Source organism: Antechinus flavipes, chromosome 3 (genome assembly GCF_016432865.1).
Source record: "Antechinus flavipes isolate AdamAnt ecotype Samford, QLD, Australia chromosome 3, AdamAnt_v2, whole genome shotgun sequence".
Taxonomy (NCBI): Eukaryota; Metazoa; Chordata; class Mammalia; order Dasyuromorphia; family Dasyuridae; genus Antechinus; species Antechinus flavipes.
In genome coordinates, this window is record NC_067400.1 from 37,718,915 (window position 1) to 37,739,107 (window position 20,193).

Consider the following 20,193-nt stretch of genomic DNA (forward strand, 5'->3'; position numbering starts at 1 on the left):
AACCTGGGCCTTCCTGCTTCTGGAGCAGGCTCTCTACCCATTATACCACACTGTCTCTCTATGTGCCAATATTGACCAAAAATACAGCCCTACTAGTAGATATGACTTGTGAAAGAGAATTTTATATGTTGTATCTTGTGAGGATTCTAATATATTTTAATTTAACAAATGTAATAGAATTTGGTTCAACAAAATGATTAGCATTGATGATAGGAGCAGAAACAAAGTCCTAATTAATGTGTTGTAGGACTGGCACTCCATGGCACTAGGAGGGGAAGAATAGGCAGTTGCTGGTGTCTGATCAGGAAGCTTTTCTCTATTCCTCTGCTTTTACTACAATGAAGCATCTGTGGAAAACAGAAATATATAAGGATTATAGCGCAGAGGAAAGGGATGGGATTCAAAGATATAAGGAAGTAAGTAGATAGCTGGTATCTGGTGAAAGGTGATAGATGTCAAGACCCATCTTGCTGTGAAGAGGGTTTGAGTTAGGTGATCAAGTCAGTGGTTCTGGAAACCATTATTAATGGGCAATTAATGCTAGTTCTCATGCCAATTAATAAGAGGACTAGGAAAGAACAAGAAGGTCCTGGAAACATGGCAGTAGTTGGCCTCTTCTTTGTCACACCTCAACTCACTAACCTAGAGTGGATTTCCCATAACCTCCAGGACCAAATGTAACATACTACTTCACAATCTAGCTCCTTCCTATCTTTTCTGTCTTCTTCTTTTTTTTTTTTTGAATATTCTCTGATCCACTGTTATTTCTCTTATATCATTGTCCATGTCTTAACACTCTACTTTTTCTTGGGTTGTCCCCCATATGTGGAATATTCTCACACTACAGACTTTGTTACTATTGTATTTAAAGAAAAAGTTCACCTATCACACCTTAACAAACTCTTTATTTTTTCTCCTTCAAATATTTCATCAAATATGAAGGATCATGGACTTGAGATGAAAAAGATCTTGATGGTCATCTTAGACCAACCCCTTCATTTCACAGTTAAAGGAAATGAGACTCAGAGAAGTTGCCAAAGAGCATGGAATACTAAGAGATGAAGCTGGGATATGAACCCTAACTCTTAGTCCTAAATGCTTTCCACTATACTGTGCTGTTTGTCATTTTTTGCTGTGTACTGAAATAGGCTATTACAACTATTCTTCTTGACTGTTATATGACTCTACCTCTGTTTTCCTGAGGGAAACGGGTCAGTCCAGGATCATCTGAATCCTGGATTATATAATGTGCTTGAGTCTTTGTTGGTGCTCAATCCTTGCCCTCATAAAGCACGAATGGGTAACAATCACAATCATATAAGTCTTTTGGATGTTCAGAAATTATTGAGTTCAGATTCCACATTCAACATTATCTTCACTTTGTCCATAAGACTAGAGAAAAACTCATGGACTTCAGAAGCTGGGGATAGGAATAAGGCTGAAAGATGATTCATGGACAGTAGGCATAAATACATAGAAACACAACATAGCAGTACTGATACTCTAAAGCTTTGTGATTATAATTTAATCTGATGAATGATTGCTGAGCAAATGAAAGGTTGCTTATTACATCAACTTTACTGGATATGGGTGAGTTTCCAAGAAACTCAACACTGTCAATAAGTAAATTAGTTATCTTCCAACCTATTAGTTAACTTATGACATGAAACATCAGTTCTCCCCTTCCCCATCAGACCATGGATTGAGATGATTCTACAAAATGGGGTCATGGGCCACTCACAGCATTCTCATGAACATCGCCCCTCACTGGGGCACTTGATGTAGAGACACCAGCACAAAAATGCTTCATGACACTAGTACATTCATACAGGTAGGCTAGGAGAATAACAGATGATATGGGACATAGATTGAATGTTATGGTCACCATTGGAAGTACTCACTTTTTCAGATCATCCTGCTTCTTTTTTATTTTTTAGTTTTGCCTGGTATACACCAGAGAAGAGTCCATGTGGGTGTATCAAGTAATAAAAGTGTGCATTCAACTGAGAAGTAACTGGATAACAGCTGTCACTGAATCAATTTATTTAAAAAAAAACACTTAGCACAACAGGTGCCAAAAATGTTTATGAATAGGTGTTCTCGTGTTGCCAATTCATAAACGAGACAGCGTGCAACAAGAATAGGATGCATGAAAGAAAGCAGTCTAGAACTCTCATGCAGCAATGCTTTAACTGATTGTCAAAAACACATAGCAATGATAGACAGATGTTAGAGGAGGAAATTGACATCCACTCTTTTCTGAATACAAGAACAGGGCAATATTCATTTTGGACAAAACATTTTGTCAAGATCGTGGGAAGAACAGTCATTTTGAAAATTTAAGAAGGATAACTGAAAATCATATAATAGAGAAAAAAATCCTTGTTTGGGCAAAAGAGAAAAGGAGTTCAATAGACTAATGTATGCTCTGAAATGCAGCATATGGTGATCAGGTACATCGCTGCAAAACAGAACCAGCAGCAATCTTCTGGATCAGAAAGGCCCGTCTACATGCTCATGGATATCTGAAACCCCCCAATGTATCTATCACTATCTGTCACTCATGTGGCAGTCTCATGAGCATCTGCAAATAGAACTGGCTAGATATTTTGGCTGAGATAAATTCACAAAGGTCATATAGACTCAGAGTAACTCTGCCAAGCATCTAACGGATGCAAAATGGATAGTGGGTGGAATAACTGGAGTCTGGAAAAGTTGATAAATACCAAGCAACTGCATCAACATGTTCTGTGCGTCATTGAACTGAGGCTTCTCTATTTTGTAGATTAAAACACGACACCACACACACACACACACACACACACACACACACACACACACACGTCCTAACAGCTCTGAAAATATAAAATTCAGCCAAAACTCCTTGGCTCTCTTTAACAGACGTTTTCCTTACCCAATTTGGATGTAACGTGTCATTATAATTTTCATTACTTGCAACATAACGTTGAAGATAAAACAAAACCACATATGTTTTTAGCAACTGGAAGAAAAGATTTGCTGATGGAATAAAGTGAACTGCTAAAACATAGCTTTGGGCATAAATGCCTTCTCTAAGGGTCTTCAGGGGCATATTGACTTTAGACATGTCCTGTTCAGTGAAAAAATCATTGTATTGACTGGATTTGGAAAAATGAAATGTGGAACATAGCATCATAAACTACATTATATGTTCATTGTAAATAAAAATTTAATTTTCTTTTAGAAATAAAAATAAAAATAATTGGGGGATATGGCAGCACCCCAAACTGAGGATAGATAACTTTGTATATTATTTTTTTGTTGAAGGTGGTAGGGGGATCTAGAGCTATGATTCCATAAGTACAGGAAACTCCCCAGTAAAGTAAAGTAAGAAAACTTACTTTAAGGAGGCAGATTGTTGCTTGCTTCTCTAACTTGAATCAAAGAATCATGGAATTGTGGATTTAGAGCTGGACATAGGGGTCAACTAGTCCAACCCCCTCTTTTTACAGTTGAGGGAGCTGAGGTCCAGACAGTTTGGTCATTTATTCAAAGCCTCACTGTTAGTGAGTAGCATACCTTGGATTCCATGTTCAAAATCCAATTCTCCTTCTACTGTATTGCAGAATCTTGGAGGGTTATCTGGAAGCATGGAGAACTTAATGACTTGCCCTTGATCACATAGCTCACATATGTCAGAGCCGAGACTTGAATTCAGGTCTCACTGATTTCAAGGCTAGCCCTCTATCCACTACTCCATGCCATCTCTCTTATATATACATATATGCATTAATTTTGCAGGATGATTCAAAAGCCCGGCTGCCTCCCACACATCATCAGAGAGCCCCTGCACATATGCCCAAATTTGCTTCTCGTAATTAAGTTATAACAAATGCAAAAATTGGCCCCCTCGTGCTTATAGACTAAACAGCACTGATGATATCAAGGTCACCACATAGGCAAAACTTTGCACAAGCAATTTCTGGCAAGTGGACTTTTGGATCACCCTTCAAAGTTAGTTATCCATAACAATATGTGTATACATATGTTTGCAATGCACATATTCACAACATGGATATATTTAACATTTAAGAAAATCCGTTTAGAAAATCTACTGGCAAACTGACATATGTCTATGGGCTCTATGTCAAATAACTTTGTCAATTGGAATTTGTGTTTAGTTTTCTTTTTATTCCAAAGTACTATTCAATGAATGATTATCCATTTCCCAAAGGTTCTTTTTAATAGTCCTTCATAATGAAGCAACATTTGTCATATTTGTATGTATACATATATTTAAAAAAATAACTAAGATTGAGTAATGAAAATTAATATCCATAATTAAGTACTAAATTGTATTTTCTTTCCCTCCCCCCAATTTTCCACTTTATAATTGTTTCAGTGAAAACTGTCTCTTTTTTTTATTGATTCAAAAAAGTGAATGTTTCTTCACTAGTAAAAAAACCAGTCTCTGATCGATTAACATATGTCAGCTTCCTACTGGAACCCTATTGGTCTGCCCACCTGTGATGTCATAGTAAGGAGGGGCTTTTCTTCAGCAGACTCCTCCCTCGGTATCTCCTTCATCACCATGGCAACAGCCTTATCGGCTGCCCTAGAGCTTTTCCCCTATAACAGTGAAATCAACAATGACTTGGGTCAGGAGGAAACGTGAACTTGTTATTTGATACAAGAAATTCTAACTGGTTAAAGAACAATCCACAACATAAATGAAGAGTAGGAAGGTAGAAGGAAGTCTTGAGGTTCTTGGCTGAGAACAAAATACACAAAAATACTGGAAAGGAGATTTATGAACATCTAGTTAGTGTTTACAACTTTACCACGGACATTATATATGTTATATTTAATATTAACATCGTGTTTCATATTTGTAATATCTTTTAAATACAATTTTCATGACATCAACAATAATTTAGAAATCCCTCACTTATGTCACATCTTCCCTGGTAGAATGCAAGCTCGTTGAGGGTTGGGATTATTTCTGTCATTGAATACCCATTGGCTAGGATAGTGCCAGGAACACTGTAAATGCTCGGTAAATACTTGTGGATTGATGGATTGATTGAATGATAATGGTAAATCCAATTTGAGATAAGGAATAGTATTGAAGGACTATGTCCAAGGCACAGGACCACATTGAGGGTAGCAAGCATTCTAATTTACCTAAGGTAGAGTGGAAAATGAATGGTGGTTTTATAACTTGCCCAGCCTACTGTGGGATGATAGTCTGACCATGGATCTCTTTCTTGACTATCAAGAAACTGACCTGAATTACAAAGATGTCATTCTTAAGGAACGTCATAAGTCCAGACATGAGCCAAAGAATGGTTGATGGGTAAATTAACAACCACGTTCTCCAAAGACAATACTTGTAGACTAATATTTCATAATTCCAGAGAGTAATGGGATTCTCTAGATGCCCCATTGTTTAATTTGAAAAAATGAAATTTCTTATCATTAAAGGCAATGGGGAACTTGAAAAACTCTCAACTTGCTCAAAACTAGCTCTGCTAAGGACTTAGATGCTTTTCAGGTGATATGAAAACTAATTGATATTTCAAATCTTTTACCAAAAGAAAGTAAACTTCCTTTTGAAAATAAGCTTCTCAAAGCTTATTTTCTCATCACCTTGTATAAACAAAGGGCTTTTCTAGAAATGGGGAATTCGATCTTAAGAATGCATTTAATGGTTTGCCTCGGCAGTGTGCTGAAAAAAATGGAAATGGGGTTCACAGGGATATGGCAGTATCCTGTACATGGTAGATTAAGGAGTGTGATGGAATTTTGGTGGCCAATATCTGAAAAGAGCAATATCTGCTAAGGTCACTGCTAACCTCTAAGGCCAAGTTTATTTTGATAACCACAAAACAACAAAGAAAGATGGAATTTTTTCACTAGGGTACACATATGGCTTTCAAAGTGTATCTCATTAAGCAAAGTCTCCATTTAAAAGATAACTCCCCCCACACTTTTCTTTTAAAAAAGAAACCACTATCTAATTTTCTCACCCTTTTCCTTCATAAAATTTAAAAGCTAGTAATTTATTTCTGAGAACAATTATATATTCTCTTTTCTGTGAGATTAAATTTTAGAATGTGTACAATTGTCTGAAATGCTAAAGATTTTTCTTTAAAGGGAAATGTCCCCTTTTTTTCTAGAAATCTGAGTATGGGATTTCAGAAATTTCCCCAACCTTCTCAATGGCAGCCATCTTCACAGGCAATCTGATCGCAGTGCCACATCATTCTTGACCTATATTCGGCTAAACATCTGAATGCATTATTATACAGGAGTTCTAGATTGGAACAATATTGATGCTTCACATAAGACTGTATATAATTCTATGTTTTGTGAAGAGATTTCTTAGATCATTACTAAAACCATATAACATTTCATTACTGATGTGAAAATTAGTTTGCTGTCACATTCACCCCGAAAGCATAGAAAGTCAGAAGAGGCCATCTACAAACTAAATCCAGTGCTAAATAAGCATGACACAATCTTTGTAGTTTATATTCTCAAAGAGTATAATCCACCCAGGAAGATTTCTTTCCATGCTCCCAGAAGTTTCGGACAACAGAGGCATGCTCGAGTCTGAATTCCTTTTTTTTTCTATTCAAAGAAATAAGACCTAGGATAAATGGTGTAATTAAAATAAATCAAATAAAAAAAATCAAGAGTTTCATTTCTTGGGCTAAGAGAACATAATGTCAATTGGTCAGCATTTCAAAGATTCTAAATCTAACCTTCAGAATATATATCACTTATTTGAAATGCTACCAATCCATAAACTTTTTTGAATTAAAAAAATATGTGCAACTGGAGTAGCTGGGATTAGCAACTGACATGCTATTTTACTAAAGAAAAGAAATAAATAAAAATTAGTCCTTTCATGCTGAACTCTAGAACAAAGCAGTGATCAGCGAGAAAGGATGTATCGGAAACACATGCGGTGCTGTTTATTTCTTGCACAGTAGAAAAACCCACCAAGGCCAGAGTCAGGTCACTTTTTTGGAGACAGTGCCACTTTTTCTTCAAGGTTACACCTACTACCTGGAAAGAGTCATGACACCCACGTTAGAGCTTATGGTGAACTTTCCCCCCTCTCACAAGCACTCCGCGTCTGAAGGAACCCCAAATCTCATTGTGTTGGGAAGTGTGGCTACAGTCAGAGGGCAGAATTGTAAACGCTGCAAAAATGACATCCTGGGGTTCCAGCTTTCACTCCCGTCTCCCACCAGCCACTACCAATTCAAATGGGCTTTATTGTCCATCAAAGGAAGACTTCCTCCCAACCCTGACCCCACCTTCACTGGGTGTCTTTGAAATCAAGCAGCGCACTTGCTCGATCTCTCCTTCATCCCTAACGAGAGTGACTCTGACCCTCAGAGCTTAGCTTATGGCAGGGATTCGGGGTCGGCAGTTGTACTGGGCTGTTGGGAACCTGGACGTTTTTTTTTCCTCTTTAAAAATCAGTGAGATATGGCTTCAAGCTTGGGAGGAACACGTGCATGCCATGAAAATGCAGATTTCAAACTCGTTTTTCTGAATATAACCACACTTAGAGGTCAGTATTGCTTAACACTCTATTGTTTGTATTAGCACGATGGCAACAAAATAGACTCTAAATATACTTTCATGCATGTAAATGAATTTATAAGTCATATTTTTTTTCTGACAAGATTTTTCACAAGGGAATACAGAGACATGGGAAGTCAATCATCATGTCGTGATACTCTCTGCATACTATTTCAGGCTGTTCTTTCATCATTTGTCATTTAAGAAGATTTGTGCCCTGACAGTTGAATTTCAAGGAATCCTTTTGGATATTTGGACAATGACGTGAACAACAAAATGGGAAAATTCCATTATTCCTTTGGGTTTGTGGCTTTGATTTTTTTAGGAGCTCATGCTTTTCCTGAGGGTCACATTTGAGGTTTATAAGATACTTATGAGGGTGAATAGATTTATGGGTGATTTGCATATACCCAGACAGCAAATACATTATGCAAGGCAAGATAATAAACACTAAGCCTTAGAACAACTCCTTCTCCTCGGCTTATAATGGTAAACAAAGACTAATTATGATATAATTTGTATAGAATAAGACATGAAGATCTATTCAGAAAACTATTTCTCCATCTTCTTGTCCTGTCCTCTATATAGAATTTGAGCCCAAATGACAATCTTGTATCCTCATAGGAGCTGAGACCAAAGCAATCTGATTGGCAGCCCCACAATGATGACCCATATAACCTTTCAGATCAGTATCATTTGACATAACTGAATTCAAGGAATACTGTTGGCCAAAGGCAACATCCAGGGGCAGTTTGCTAGTTTGAAGGAAGTTGGATCAGAAGGCCCTACAGGTTCAAATCCTGTTTCGGATATTAGCTACGTGTCTCTGGGCAAGTCACTAATCTTTCAGCACCAGTTTCTTCATCTGTAAATGGGGATAATTGCACATACCTCATAAGGTTGTTGGGAGGAACAAATGGAATTAAAACTCATATGTAACATGCTTTAATGATAATGATAAAAACCACATGTTGTGCTGGTTCACAAAGCAGAAATACCACTCACCTAGTCTTGTGAGAATGCTCATGTGTCCGTCCCTAGTAAACCTTTCTAGTTGTCTATGTGATAGCTTTCGTGTTTGGTTGGGAAACTTTTTTCAGGAAGTCAGAACAGATTGTTTCAAAGAAATTGAAAAGGTTTTGAAAAGCGCTTTCTTTGTCCAATCCAGTCCCGTTGATAAGCAAATATCATCCACAGTCATATAGATTGGATACAGCATACAATCCTTTTCTCCCTGACAGAAAAATTGCTCAAGTATTCCAAACTAGCAAGGTATTCCACATCATTAGATTTGGGAGAGACCTTGAGCCCAACTAGTCCAATTCATATTAATTCATGGATGAATAAGAACTCTCACTTTAACAAAGCAGGAAACATTCCATTTTATAGATGAGAAAAGTGAGGCTCAGCAAAGTTAAATAACTTGCCCATGTCACATCGTTAGTAAGTTAGAGATCAGATTTGAATCCAGGTCTTCCTGCCTCCAATCTAGCACTTTATTTACTATGCTATATTGTCTTTAAGTCTTTTTTTTTCCTTAAAAACTTAAAAAAAATTCCATAAGTTGAATGTTTAATACATTGAAATTCTTCCTAAAGACTCTATAAAAATAAAGATCTCCCAGGGGCTACATGGAATTAAAAAAAGGACCAGACAGATTTAGATATAATTTACATAAATTGGATAGACTAATACAGAATCATGGAATTGGAAAGGGGAGGGGTATTTAATCCAGATGGTGCCTAAACTAGAGGTGCCTCTTTAAGTTTCCTGACAAAATGTTGGGCAGCCTGTACTCAAAGACCTCCAGGAAAAAAGGAACACCCAAATGTGAGCAAAGATGTTGGGTATGAATACCTTCAACCAGCAAATCATGTGGTCTTGGTTTCCTTATATATAACAATAGAATTGATTGGACTACACAGCTTCAAAAGACTCTTTCAACTCTACATGTTGGATCCTCAGGGGAGTTGGTATCACTTCCCAAGAACTCATGATAGCCTTGCTTATATTAAGCCTAAAATTTGTTTTTAAATTCTCAGGCAATTTTCTAATTACAGATTGTATTACTACTTCCGTGGCTACAATTTCTCAGTTTCTTATGTCTATTATAATTTATCCAGGCCCTTTCAATTTAACATATCTATGTCTATGTATACAAATGTATATATGTATGTAAATATGAATGTAAGAATATGTTAAATACATATATATGAAATCAGGTCAAGTCTCTTTCTCCATTTCTGATTCTGTCTAGTTCTCTGTCTCTATTACTCAGTCTTCCTCTGTTTCTGTCTATCTCTGTCTCTCTATCCTTGTCTTTCTATTTCTGTCTCTCTTTCTCCCATTCTTTCCCTCTTCCCCTCCACATATATACATGCATACATTTATATATACATACATAGATGCATGTGTCTATATTATCACGAAGGGGGAAATAGAATTATGGAAAACATAAGGGAGAAGACATCTGAAATCATTATCTAATAGCAGCTCATAATTGACCTTAGGAACTAGAGTTTGGAGAATCTTTCCATATAGATAGCACCTAAATATTTCAAAGAATAAATACTCTTAGTATTATTCATCCTGCATATGTGTTTATTCATGTATATATATGTTCATACATGCAGGATTCTCACATGTAAGATGAGTGATACTAAGAATGATACACATATTTTTTGAAAGGCAGCTTCAGGTAGTTGATAGAGGAAGTCTGACCTTGTAGTCTAGAAGACTTGGTTCTTTAATATACTGGCTTTGTGATCATCAGTCAGTCAACCAATCAACCAAGCACCATTTATTAAGTACCTATTATGTGCTGGACACTGCTGAGTGCTGGACCATGGCAGAGCCTTTTACCCCTCAGTACCTCAGGGGACCAAAAGAGTTTCTTCTCTGCATGAGTGGAGATAGTTTCCACTGGAGGTGTTACTCACCCCTGTGAAAACACAGATCCAGGGAAAAATAAGCATTATAAGGAAATGGAAACAGAATCAGAGAGGTAGGTTCAGATTCTACTTCTACTGCCTGTTACTGTGTGAGTATAGATAAGTACTTTTATCTCCTTAACCTCAATTTCCTCACCCATACAATGGAGAATGAATTATCTCTGAGGTCCTATTCTATTCTAGAGCTTTGATTTTCTGTATCTACATGTACATATACACTAATGACATTCAAGACTAGAAACGATTTTTAGAAAACTTCTATTGACATTCATTCTTTTTTACAGGAGGTTTTTCTTTGTAAGTTCTAGTGATTAGCCTAAAGTTATCCATTTAGCAAGTAGTAAAATTGTCCTGGTCTTCTGACTCCAAATCCAATATACCTTCCATGTTGCTTCTTCAATGTAGTTTCATTTTTAAACATTTCACTATTTTTATATGATTACATCTCTATTTTCTGACCTTGACCAATAAAAGGGGAAAAGAGTCTTTCATTTCTGATACTGAGGGAATCATACTCGTGGCTGCACTAAATAAGGTACAATAAGGCTGATCTCTATTGAGGCTTATATTCCTTTGTAGGCAGAGACTGGATCATCTTTCTTTACCAGGGAAGGTAAATGTCAGAAGGAGTTGTTGTGCCTACTTCAAATGGTACTGATGCACTAAAATGGCACAATTCTAAGGGTTTTACAAGTTCTGTTGGAAGCAGGAATTCATTTACTTTTATTTTGGATTTTCTATCCAGAATAATGTATCCTGGTGGGTACATTGAAACACAGAGACTTATGGTATGCTCTGAGTAATTCTTGTTATTGATGAGTAACTTCAGGAACCAGTGCTGTTGTTTTTCTCCTGAAAGAAAGTTTCTAAAGCATTTCTTGAGGCTCTATACCAGAGTTGGGACCCACTAACCGGAGGCTAGAATTAACAAGGATGGCATCAACTAGGGTTTTAATACAGGTGGAGGGTGGTGGTGGTGGTGTGTGTGTGTGTGTGTGTGTGTGTGTGTGTGTGTGTGTTAGAAATTCAAAGAGCATCATTTGGTACCATTTTGAGACCTTATGCATATTAGAGATAGTAGATTTAGCACCTCGTTAGCAACAATAATGAGGAGCATGAGGTGATAATTGTACAGCTGGAAGGGGTATCAGAGGCATCTACTTTAAACCTCTAAGCCCCACATTTTATAGATAAAGACTCTATATACAGATATAGTGTCTGGACATCACCCTTTGATTATGAAGTCAGAGCTTTTGGAACAGGAAACTCAAGGAGCTTTCTTCTCTTCCCTCCCCATATTTCTGAATTCTCTCTCCCATGGGGTCTTCCACTGGCATTCTGAGCAGTAAGCCTGACAGTGACTTGGGTCTTTCTCTATAGATCTAGAGACAGAAAGGAGCTTAGAAACCATTTTACAGTTGAGTAATTTGAGGCACAGAAGGGTAACTGTCTTGTTCAAGGTCACACAGCTAGTAAATGTTTATGGGAAGACTTCAAACACAGCTCTATCAACTTTTGCTACCCAGTTGCCTTTTTTAAGGGAGCTTGTTTCACGTGGCATATCTTGGACTCAAAAATCACTAGTTACAACATTGCAAAAATCATAAATAGAAGGCTAGGTCCAGTTCATGCCAATATTCTTAGCATAGAAAATCAATTAAAACAAATGGAGTTGAATACTCTTTTGTGTAAGGAACTGTCCTATTTTGGGGGTGCTAAATCAAACAACAACAGCAATAATGAAATCCATATAACTTTTTTTAAAGAACCAAACCTCTTAGTTCTGAATACCCTAATGAAATTTATATATTTGATTGCAAAAAGATTGTTTGTTTGTTTGTTTTTTAATATGGGATCTGCTGCTCACAGTGAATTTTTACCAGTTTAAGTGGCTAGGAGCTACGGTGTATAGAGTGTGGAACTGGGGTTAGTATGTCTTGAGTTTAGATTCTACCTTTGACACTTAATAGCTTTGTGACCTTGAGCAAATCATTTAATCTCTCTCAGCCTTAGTTTCCTCATCTCTAAAATGTGACAATATTAGTATCTGTCTCATAGAATTATTATGAAGATGAGAACATAATAAAATACTCTGCAAATTTTAAAGTACTCTATAAATACTAGCTATGATTATTGCTATTATTTGAAATAGATTTGTAAGCGAAAGGGACTTTATAGGTCATCAAGGCCAACCCCCTGCTTCTATAGAAGAGGAAATAGCATTGTCCAAAGAAAGGAAAAGTGTCTTGCTCAGAATTACATAACTAGTAAATGTCTGAGGAAACATCTAGACTTAGGTCTTTTTGACTCCAAGTACTCTTTCTCCTACTCTATACTTCCTCTAAATTGATAAATATCTTAACAATGGTTTTACCCTGTGAGTACACTGGTACTCAGTTTACCTTCCCCAGATTGTCAGCACATAGTTGTTTGCAGGCTGTTTCCCCCATTAGACTGTGGGATCCTGGGAGGCTTTTCTTTGTTTCTCTAGCACTTTTCACAATGTATGGCACATAGCAGGTGCTTAATAAATGTTTACTGATTGCCTCACCATTGGATCTTTGATTCAAAATCTTAACCACTAAGTTATTCTGTTTACTTCTCCATTAAAAGAATTATATTCTTTTGTGTTTATAAAAAAGGGGTTTTAAATGGACTTCCTCACCCCATCCTATTCAACATTATATATAATAGCCAAATGCATAATGCCAGTATGATCTCATTGCTTTGGGCCAATTTGGAAAGCAAATTCAAATGAGCAAAAAGGTTAAATTATAGAATATTTTTAAAGTTTTCAGAACCATTAGGTACAAAGAGCAACATTAACCAAGAGCCAACAAAATGTTGCCAAGTAGAGACAGACTACTACTTTCATAAGCAGAAAGGCTCCTTTGCAATCTTCATTTTCCAGGTTAGCAATTAAAAATTGTTTGTTCTGTTCAGGAGGGTAAATACTTTCCTCCACCTGCACATACAATCTAATTTACTTTATTTACTTTGCAAGCCTTCCCTCATAAACTGCCCAACAGTAAACTTTATCCAAATATTGGTTCATTTACCTTAATTTCTGAATTATTAGTGGGGTTTGAACTAAACAAGGTTTTACTGGAATATTGACTGCCACTGATAATTTTTTAAAGAATTTGGCTCTTGGCTGCCTATGGGAGAAGCTCTTTCATTGGGCATCTTGGGGAATTCAATTCAGCTCAGTTCAACAGTGTTTACTATGCACTCTAGACATAATGGCAGAACAATGGAAAGAATAAGGAATATAGATTCAGAGGGGGCAGTTAGATGGCATAGTGAATGGAGTACTGGTTCTTGGAGTCATGAAGATCTTTCAAATCCAGCCTAAAACACTTAACATTGAATTGAAATCCTGATTCAGACATTTAGTAGCTGTGTGAGCTTGACCAAATCACTTAACTTCTGTTTCAACTCCTTCAAAAAAAATGGGGTGATTAGACCAGATGACCTCAAAGCTCTTAATTTGTATTTCTGTGTAGATGATGGGTATGTATGGAGAAAGACAGTATACTTTTCCATAGTATTGATGAGACTGTTGAGTAAATTGATTTTAAAAAGGGTCCATCAAAAAACAAAGATAAGAAGCACAAATAAAAATGGGTTAACCAATCTGTGTATAAGGATCCCTGCAGGTTGCTTATTGACTTAGCTTTATAATATAATATAATCTATGTTTTATTGCCTTTTTATTTATTTTGTCAAATATTTCCCAATGATATTTTAATCTGATGTGCACTGAGCAGTTAACATACACGTTTGACACTTCTGCTCTTGTGTGCTTAGAAAAGCCCATATGCATGAAGGAACTTAGAAAACATTCAGTGAATAAAAATGTGATGTCTGTAGTTGGGACTTCTATTCTCAGGTAGGAAAAAAATCACTCAAGCTTTGTAATGTGTATATTTGAAGATACTATTCAGGGGATCTCAGCTGATTGATTGTGGAATGATTACTTCTGTTTATTAAAGAGAAAATGGGATTTTTGATTCCTTATCTAACATCTCAGGTGATTAAAAGCTGGTCTATCTTGTAACTCAATAGAAAGAGAAGCTTAGGAACACAAAAATATGCTAAAGGTCAGGGATTTCTTCCTACTTCCCCAATTTTTTGACTAGTACTTATTTTGTGACTTGAAAACTTATTCAGAGACATAGAAATAAATGGTTGCTGTCCAACTTGTGCATATTCCTGATATACCAACAGTAGATGTGAGATGGTCAAGGGTCAGTGAAACTTTCCCAGGCGTCTAGAAAGCTGAAAATGTGCCTTTCTTATGGGGTAGGTGCCATTTTAGCTAGATGGGAGTTAGGGGAGCTTTGCTTCTAAATGGAGGCTGGACAAAGGGTCTTATGCTCTGGATCCTGGAAGTGAATTTGGCCACAGTAACAAGGTTTGGCAGTAGAGTTGCTGTTCTGAGGCTCTAGGGGTTCCTTCAGGAATGGAGGATCATATCCATGATTCTGGTTCAGCCATTGCCACCTGTTCTTTTTCTTGGTACAGTGGAAAGGTCAATGGCTTTGTTTTCAATCTCACCTCTACAACAGATGTGACAGGGGCAATTCCTTCAACTTAGGTTTCATTTTCTTTGTCTCTAAAATGAAGAACTTATACTGGATGATATCTGAACTTCTCAGGTCTAGATCTATAATCCTACATCATTTTTATCTCTCTGGGCCTCAATGTTCTATAAAAAGAGGATTATGGTAACTAATAAATATAATATACTTCACGGGGCTGTTAAAAGGCTAAAATGAGATAAGATATGCAAAGCATTTTACAAATCTCAAAATTTTACATATATATGTTATACCCACATATATGTATATGTACATATGTACATACACACATATATTTCAGCTATTGTTATTATTATTATTCCCTGATTTGAAACTGTTTCAGTTCCCAGAAAGAAACTGGTATTTGCAGACAAGCTATCTGTAATTCTGGAACAAGATCTCCTTCCTTCCCTTAATCAAGACCATTCTCTAGGTTCTATTCTATAGGTAGTATTTAACTAAAGTCTAGGAGAAAAAAAGATTCATTTTCACTGGAATTAGAATAATTGCCCCCAAGGGATCAATCCATGTCTCACAGATACTTTTGTAAATACCCCCTAACCTGGCTCTTTCCATAAAGAGTTCCATCAAAGTTGTAGTCGAAACTTTTCTAAATTGTGGCTTTATTTTGTTGACTCACCTCTTGTCTTAATCCTGCCCTGGATGACCAGTCCTTGTTAAAAAAAAACAAAAATATTTGGGGACAGCTGGGTGGCGTAGTGGATAGAGCCCCAGCCCTGAAGTCAGCAGGACTTGAGTTCAAATCTGATCTCAGATACTTAACACTTCTTAGCTGTGGGACCCTGGGGCAAGTCACTTAACTTCAATTGCCTCAATACAAAAAAAGAGAAAATATCTGCCAGATCTTGATTAGTTTCCTTCTTAGAAGTTGGCCAAAAAACAAACAAACAAAAAAAAAACAACCTGATTTGTCCTCAATAGCAAGTTTACTTAGTCTTATACTTTGGAGTCTTCAATTCCTTTAAATTTGGGCTAGAAAAATGACAATCTCACTCTTCCCCAGCAGTTTGAAATTGACCAATTTCTCTGTCATGGGTATTTCTGTTTTATTGTTTCAAAGCAGGATGGTTGAGGTGCAAGAATTTCCTGGTTTTTTTTTTTAACTGAAATTCCTGATTCTATGCCTAAAATAGGAGTTTATGATAATACTTGGGAGATTCCAGATAATCCAAGCCTTCATCCCTCTTTACCAGACTATTGTGACCGTTTGCTAATTAGTTTCCTTGCTTCAAGTCTCTTCCCTCTCTCATCTATTCTCCACTCAGCCACTAAAGTGATCTTCTTAAAACATAATTCTGACCATGTCACTCTTCTGCTCAAGAAGATACAGTAGTCCCTTACTACTTCTAGAATAAAATGCTGACTACTCTATCTAGCACTTAAAAGTCTTTGCAATCTGGCTCCAAATGACCTTTTCAGGCTATGACATGTTTTTATTCTTGGACAATTTATTCCTTCCAAAGTAGCCTATTAGTTGTTTCTTATGGATGGTATTCTATTTCCCAATTTTCAGTTTTCATATCAGCTGCGTTTCTTTTACCTGGAATTTTTCCATTTTTGCCAATGAGAACTTTTAGCTCCCTTCAAGATTAGTCCAAGGGTTATTTCCTACCAGAGGACTTTCCTGCTTCTCTCTTCTCCCCTATATATTATATTTAGCAATTTGTGTATATTATTTCCTACTGATGGAAACTCCTTGAGGGCAGGAACTGTCTTGTTTTCATCTGTATCTTCCCAGTGCCTAACACAGTACCTGGCAATAGTAGGCACTTTGTGAATGTTTATTCAATAAAGCAAATGCCACAGTAGACTTTAAATGAATTATATCCCATGAAGTCCCCAGGATCTCATGTACCTTCTGCTCTTATATATGAATATACACATTACTTATATATGATATATATATATGCACTCACAAATATATACATATATGTATATTCATATGAGAATATGTGTGTATTTGTGTATTACACTATCTTAGTATATCAGCACAATTTGAAGAGGTCATGACATCTTTTATGATATTTATCTTTACATAAAGATGATCTGATCTCTGCTTACAAAGGAAGAAAAGTCCTAATAGAGTTCATCCATTTTGTACCTAACATCTATGTAGTTCTCTTTCTTGATATCTATCTATATCTATATATCTGTATCTACACTATATATATATTTCACTAATTTTTAACTCTTTTCTGTAACTCTTTTTTTTTGTTGTTGTTGCAGAAATATTTGTGATATGTGTATGTAAGTATGTTGCAATGGAATCAATGCTAGATTTGGTTCCAGAGGACCTGGATTCAGATTCTGCCTCGATTCTTTCTTTCCAGTGTAACTTTTTTTTTTGTAAACCACTTCAGCTTTCTGATTCTTTGTTTTCTTATGTGTAAAATGAGGGGGCTGTCTTGATGGTTTCTGGGGCCCCATCCAAAGGCACTTTAAGGTTTGTATTGAATCTATATGGATGAGCTTAGTTCACAAAGGGAGGATTACCTGAAGAAAATATTTATCAGGCACAAATTTTTTTAAAAAGTATTTTATATGGAAACTTTGGAGGTTTAAGAAGAGATTTCATGGGAAATTTTTTAAAAACATAAAACCTATAATTTTCTTTTAAAAGTTATTTCCATATAACACCTCCTTTGAGCTTCAAAACAAATCTCTGAGATAAATGTTGGAGGTATCATTAATCTTATTATGCAGATGAGGAAATTGACTGAAAAAGGTTAAGTGACTTTCCTGAATAGTAAGTATCTGAAGTAAGATTCACTCCAATATTTTTCAGAAACGAAGTCCACCACTCTAACTCTAACCACTATTCTACCTAGTTGTCTGATAAATCATAAATGCATTCATGACTCATTTCCAGTTCTGAAGTCCTGTGGGCAGCCTCAGAGACAATTTAGTTGTCATATATAATCCATCATTGAATCCATCCACTAAGGACTGACTTGGGTTGATGTAAATTCAACACTGCCAGTATTTCCATAATGCATATTCTAGGTGATGATCAATAGACAGAAAAATGGATACATTAATATAGGTGGCAAAGTATGAGTAAAATTCTCTTGATCCTCACGTAAACTAGTTTTTTGTTAATCTTTTTAATTCCTTTCTTGGAAGCATCAGGATATATTAGAAGAGAGTAAATTTACAATCCAATGAGATTATTCTTGAATTCATTTTAATCTGCTAAATAATGCATTGGATCCTTTTCAATCCAAAGTTGAAGACAAGTAGATGATATGAATATACTGTTACTGCTACAGTTCTAAACTCCTAAATTGATTCAAATTCTAGATATTTATTAGAATCATAGAATCCAAAAAATCTCATAGTTGATAGGTACTTCAAAGCCATCTAGTTTAACCACTTCTTGAACAAGAATCTTTTCTACACATCTGACAAATGGCTTGGGCAGCTTTTGCTTGGAGACTTTTAATGAGGAAGAACCAATTTATTCTCTGAGTGTCCATATTTGGAGAACTATAACTTATAAGAAATTTTTTCCTTATATCAAGCTTAACTCTACCTACCTAAAACATCTGTCCACTACTTCTAGTTTCGTCCCCTGGGGTCAGATAGAACATGACAATCCTTCAAGATAATGGAAGGCAGCCTACTTACCATCTCTGTCTCCATCCACAAATCTTTTTTTTTTAATGTTTTTAATTTTAAGACTTGCTGCCTGGTTTCATTTGGACTTCAGTAATTTCCTTTAAGTCTCTGACATCTAAGCCTATGCATATTTTTGTGCCAATAAAAGTAAAAATTGCATAGAAAAATATATTCTATTTTTCTGAACTTATTTTGCTATCCATTGCAAATGGAGGAAAGAACCTTGATCAAAAGTATATTTTAAAAAATCTTGTTTCTGCAAGAAACTTAATTTATTCTGATTCCTAGCTTTTATATGAGAGCCAGGATCCTTCATCTTTGAATATGTGAAAAGTATTAATCTTCATTACATGGAAATAGATATTCTTTTTTCTGCTACAGACTCATAAAATAATTCTTTCAGTGACTTGGAATAGACATACTTTCTGTGAAGGACAAATGAGCTTGTTAAGCATTCTTTTCTCATTAAAAACTGTCCTTTTTCTAAAAACTTTGACATGTTGGCACTTGGATAGTCTGTGTGAGAGTTCTTTCATAGTGACACTCTTTCCAAAGAAGTAAAGCACAGTCCATCCACTTCTGCCTAGCTTGAAGAGTCTACTGTCTACAAATAGGAAACACATGAGTAACTGGGTTTTTCTATAGCGCAAACATTTTTTCACTACATTTGTTAATTATTATGCCCTTACCACTATGTGTCAGTTAATGAACAAAGTTCTGGGGACATAAGTATATTATTCTAAATCCACATTGGGAAATCTGTCCAAGGTGCTGAAAAGTTGTTGTCTTTTGTCCTTTGAAATTGTATGGGTTCTAATGGAACAAGTGGCTCTCCATTGGTTATCCTTTGTCTTGTCACATGACTAACCCCCTTCTCTTCTCCTCACTACCTCACGTGACATCCTTTAATATGACTTCTACACAATTCTTAGTGAATAATGTGGGTACAATTTGCTGCCTCCCCTTCCCAGATCTTTTCTTTGTCCTTTGGATGATCCTCAACTTTAATTCCTAAGAAGTTTTGATAATTCATGATTTGTAGCAGCAGATGACATCGTGTTAAAAAAAGATAGGCCTTTGTTTCAAGCAAAGGCATGGGGATTTGTACTCCATTCTGCTCTCCTATTTCTATTCAATTATGAGCCTTGAGTATTGTTTACATGAAGTGTTTGTTTGTCTAAAATATATGCACTGAAGGAGCTCTCCATCTAACTGTATTTCATTGTCTGGACAACAGGTATTCTTCATCCACTTAGTTTTTCCTATGTGGATAGTCAGATTCTTTTGAGTTGTCACTGATTTCATTTAGGAGGTTTTGCAGTGTTCTGGGGCTTGACGAAATTAACACAATATCATTTGCTAAAAGGAACATCTCTAGTTTATTTCCTTAGACCAGATTTAGTTAGAAGTGGACATATATTTTTGGCTTTGTATCTGGCATC

The 20,193-nt window shown here is 36.1% G+C and overlaps 1 protein-coding gene across 7 annotated transcripts in view; it reads right to left on the reverse strand.

Annotated features, from left to right (window-relative positions):
* Positions 1 to 20,193, reverse strand: part of PEX5L (peroxisomal biogenesis factor 5 like) — a 261,179-nt gene that overhangs the window by 99,952 nt on the left and 141,034 nt on the right. For 5 of the 7 annotated variants that reach the window (XM_051983218.1, XM_051983216.1, XM_051983215.1 and 2 more), the window contains one exon: positions 4,504 to 4,608. The exons of the other annotated variants lie outside the window; for them this stretch is intronic. In XM_051983218.1, the coding sequence (XP_051839178.1) occupies positions 4,504 to 4,608 (105 nt within the window). The remainder of the gene's footprint in view (positions 1 to 4,503; positions 4,609 to 20,193) is intronic. 7 annotated transcript variants of the gene reach the window in all.